This window comes from Phocoena sinus, chromosome 6 (genome assembly GCF_008692025.1).
Source record: "Phocoena sinus isolate mPhoSin1 chromosome 6, mPhoSin1.pri, whole genome shotgun sequence".
Classification (NCBI taxonomy): Eukaryota; Metazoa; Chordata; class Mammalia; order Artiodactyla; family Phocoenidae; genus Phocoena; species Phocoena sinus.
This window is the reverse complement of record NC_045768.1, coordinates 79,697,064-79,700,646: the sequence shown is the minus strand read 5'-3', so window position 1 is coordinate 79,700,646 and position 3,583 is coordinate 79,697,064. Positions and strand designations below refer to the sequence as shown.

At 50.7% G+C, this 3,583-nt stretch overlaps 1 protein-coding gene across 1 annotated transcript; it reads left to right on the top strand.

Moving 5' to 3' along the window:
* The first annotated feature begins 1,155 nt into the window (after positions 1–1,155).
* LOC116755563 (polyadenylate-binding protein 4-like) lies at positions 1,156–3,139 on the top strand. The gene is given in 4 exon segments (XM_032635187.1): positions 1,156–1,179; positions 1,181–1,807; positions 1,809–2,895; positions 2,898–3,139. Coding segments are annotated over 4 exon segments (1,980 nt in total).
* The last annotated feature ends 444 nt before the right edge of the window (positions 3,140–3,583 follow it).

The window sequence follows — 3,583 nt, the reverse complement described above, 5'->3', positions numbered from 1 at the left end:
AGCAAAAATTGATTTGAATTGGGCAGTGCCAAATCAGAAGTGGCCAGGAGTGCTTCACAACAGGAGGTTGGGGAGAGGCTTTTATAGAGAAAAGGTGGAAGCAAAGTAAGGAAATTATTGATTGGTTATAGTCTGGAGTCTAGCAGGCTGTTTCTGACTGGTTGTCCTTAGGTTTTGATTTTATAACCCTGAGGCATTAATTGATTTTTGTTTGTTTACATAGGCTGTCACATTAGAGCCACATCAATCTAATGATCTCCTTGTTTAATTAATAATTCCCTCTTTGATCTCTCCGCCCCGGGTCGCCACAGCCTCGGCTGCTTTCGGGCCTAGCAGCCTGAAGAAAAAAAAAGAGAAAAAGATAAAACAAACCGAAAACGCTTTAATATCTTAAAAAAAAAGAAAGAAAAAAGCGAATCCTCCTCGGAGAACCCGCGGGGAAGTCACTTTTGCATGCTTCCAGCCTGCCGGACGCCGCCGCCGCCGCCGCACCTGGGCGTCTGTTGGTCCGCGTCCATCGGTCCGGTGGTGAGCCGCTCGCGTGCCCGCTTCCACGTGCCTCCACCCGCGCCGGCCCGCCACCTTCTGCCCCGCGCGCCGGCCTCTGCGCTTCACGTGTCCGCGCTGCCCTTCGCCGGCCCGGTGTGGGAGGCGGCTGTACGCTCCGGCGCCCGGGGCTTGCTGAGTCGGCACCGACAAATAGTTGGTTTCCCTCTTCCCCGGGCTGCTGTAATCTTAAACCGCCAGGAGCCCGAGGCCCATATTTATAGAGAAACGCACGTTCCAGAGGCCGCCGTGGGCACCACTAGGTTTCCTGTGGAAGAATTTTTGTAATTTGGAGGACAGTCCTTGTTTTAATTTTCTGCATTTTTTGAAATTGGGAGCTTCAAGACCAGGACAGCTGAAAATTACAAACTCCCAGGGAGGGCCATATTATTTTTGAGAGCCGTTTGTCTGCGGTTTGGCAGTCTCAGTCTCCTCCGAACCGTCCCTGAACTCCTCTCCCGCCCTCGGAGCTGACTCCAGCCTCTCTGAGCTTCACTGCCACCTGTGAGCCACGGCACGGGCCACGGCTCGGAGCAGAGCCCCCTTTGTCCTGTTTGGTCCCTCTAAGAAGCCCTCTTGGTGGGGCTCAGGGTGCTGGGGGCTGGGGAGATGAACGCCGCAGCCAACAGCTATACCCCATGGCCTCCTGCACGTGGGTGCCCAGCGCTCAGACGTCACCGAGGCCATCCTGTACGGAAAGTTCAGTCCTGCGGGGCCTGTGCTGTCCATCCGGGTCTGCCGCGATATGATCACCTGCCGCTCCCAGGGTTATGCCGACGTCAACTTCCAGCAGCCGGCTGACGCTGAGTGGGCCTTGGGTACCGTGAACTTTGCTATGATTAAGTTAAAGCTAATCCGTATCATGTGGTCTCAGAGGAATCCTTCTTTGAGAAAATCTGGCGTGGGAAATGTCTTCATCAAGAACCTGGACAAATCTATAGATAACAAGGCACTTTATGATACTTTTTCTGCTTTTGGAAACATTCTGTCCTGCAAGGTGGTGTGTGATGAGAACGGCTCTAAGGCTTATACCTTTGTCCACTTCGAGACCCAGGAAGCTGCCGACAAGGCCATCGAGAAGGTGAACGGCATGCTCCTCAATGACTGCAAAGTGTTTGTGGGCAGATTCAAGTCTCGAAAAGAGTGGGAAGCTGAGCTTGGAGCCAAAGCCAAGGAATTCACCAATGTATATTTCAAAAACTTTGGGGAAGAGGTGGATGATGAGAGTCTGAAAGAGCTATTTAGCCAGTTTGGTAAGACTCTTAAGTGTCAAGGTGATGAGAGATCCCAGTGGGAAATCCAAAGGCTTTGGCTTTGTGAGTTATGAAGAACACGAGAATGCCAATAAGGCCATGGAAGAGATGAATGGAAAAGAAATCAGTGTGAAAGTCATTTTCGTCGGCTGTGCACAGAAGAAAGTGGAACGGCAGGCCGTGTTAAAGCGAAAATTTGAACAGCTGAAACAGGAGAGAATTAGTCGCTATCAGGGGGTGAATCTCTACATTAAGAACTTGGATGACGCCATTGATGATAAGAAGTTAAGGAAAGAGTTTTCTCCTTTTGGATCAATCACCAGTGCCAAGGTGATGCTGGAGGATGGGAGAAGCAAAGGGTTTGGATTTGTCTGCTTCTCATCCCCTGAAGAGGCAACCAAAGCAGTCACGGAGATGAACGGACGCATCGCGGGCTCCAAGCCACTGTACGTTGCCCTGGCCCAGAGAAAGGAAGAGAGAAAGGCTCACCTGACCAACCAATATATGCAGCGGGTGGCCAGGATGAGAGTGTTCCCTACAAATGCCATCTTAAATCAGTTCCAGCCTGCAGCTGGGGTCTACTTTATGCCAGCAGTTCCACAGGCTCAGGGAAGACCTCCATATTATACACCTAACCAGTTAGCACAGATGAGGCCTAATCCACGCTGGCAGCAAGGTGGGAGACCTCAAGGCTTCCAAGGAATGCCAAGTGCTATACTGCAGTCTGGGCCTTGTCCAGCTCTTCGCCATCTGGCTCCAACTGGTAATGCTCCGGCCTCTCGCGGCCTCCCAGCTACTGCTCAGAGAGTCGGGTCTGAGTGGCCGGACTGCTTGGCTATGGACTTTGGTGGGGCTGGTGCCTCCCAGCAAGGGCCAACTGACAGCTGCCAGTCTGGAGGTGTTCCCACAGCTGGGCATAACCTAGCGCCTCGTGCTGCTGTTGCTGTCGCTGCTCCTCAGGCTGTTGCACCTTACAAGTATGCCTCCAATGTCTGCAGCCCTCACCCTGCCATCCAGCCCCTGCAGGCACCCCAGCCTGTGCTTCACGTGCAGGGGCAGGAGCTGCTGACCGCCGCCATGCTGGCCGCAGCACCCCCCAGGAACAGAAGCAGATGCTGGGTAAACATTTGTTCCCGCTCATCCAGACGATGCACTCAAATCTGGCTGGGAAGATTACGGGGATGCTGCTGGAGATTGACATCTTGGAGCTGCTACACATGCTGGAGTCCCCCGAGTCTCTCCGCTCCAAGGTGGATGAAGCTGTGGTGGTCCTACAGGCTCATCATACCAAGAAAGAAGCTGCCCAGAAGGTGGGCGCTGTCGATGCTGCTACCTCTTAGACAAGGACAGACCGATTGAAAGGTCAAATAAACCCTCATGGAATTCAGCTCGAGGTTTGAAGACGTCCTAGCTTGTCCTATGGACCTCACCACCAAGAACCACAGATTGCAAATTTAATAGGTCATTTTGTATCTAAAGGTTAATTATGAAGTGCCTAGAATTTTTCAATTAAAAGAATATATTCTCTGAGTTCTGATATGGCCCAGTGTTAACTGTTTCTTTTTCTGTTGTGAGTTTTGATTTTTTCCCCCCAGAAATTTGTTTTATTTGATGTACCCAAGTCTTGTTTCTCAATAAAGAAAAAATCTCCATTAAAAAAAAAATTCCCACTTTGAGTCATCCTCTAATACATGAGATATTGACCAAAAACATTGGTATTAGTACCACTTTTATTCATCATCACAGTAAAGTTGCTGTTGTCTCATTGTAAAACTCATAGGTTA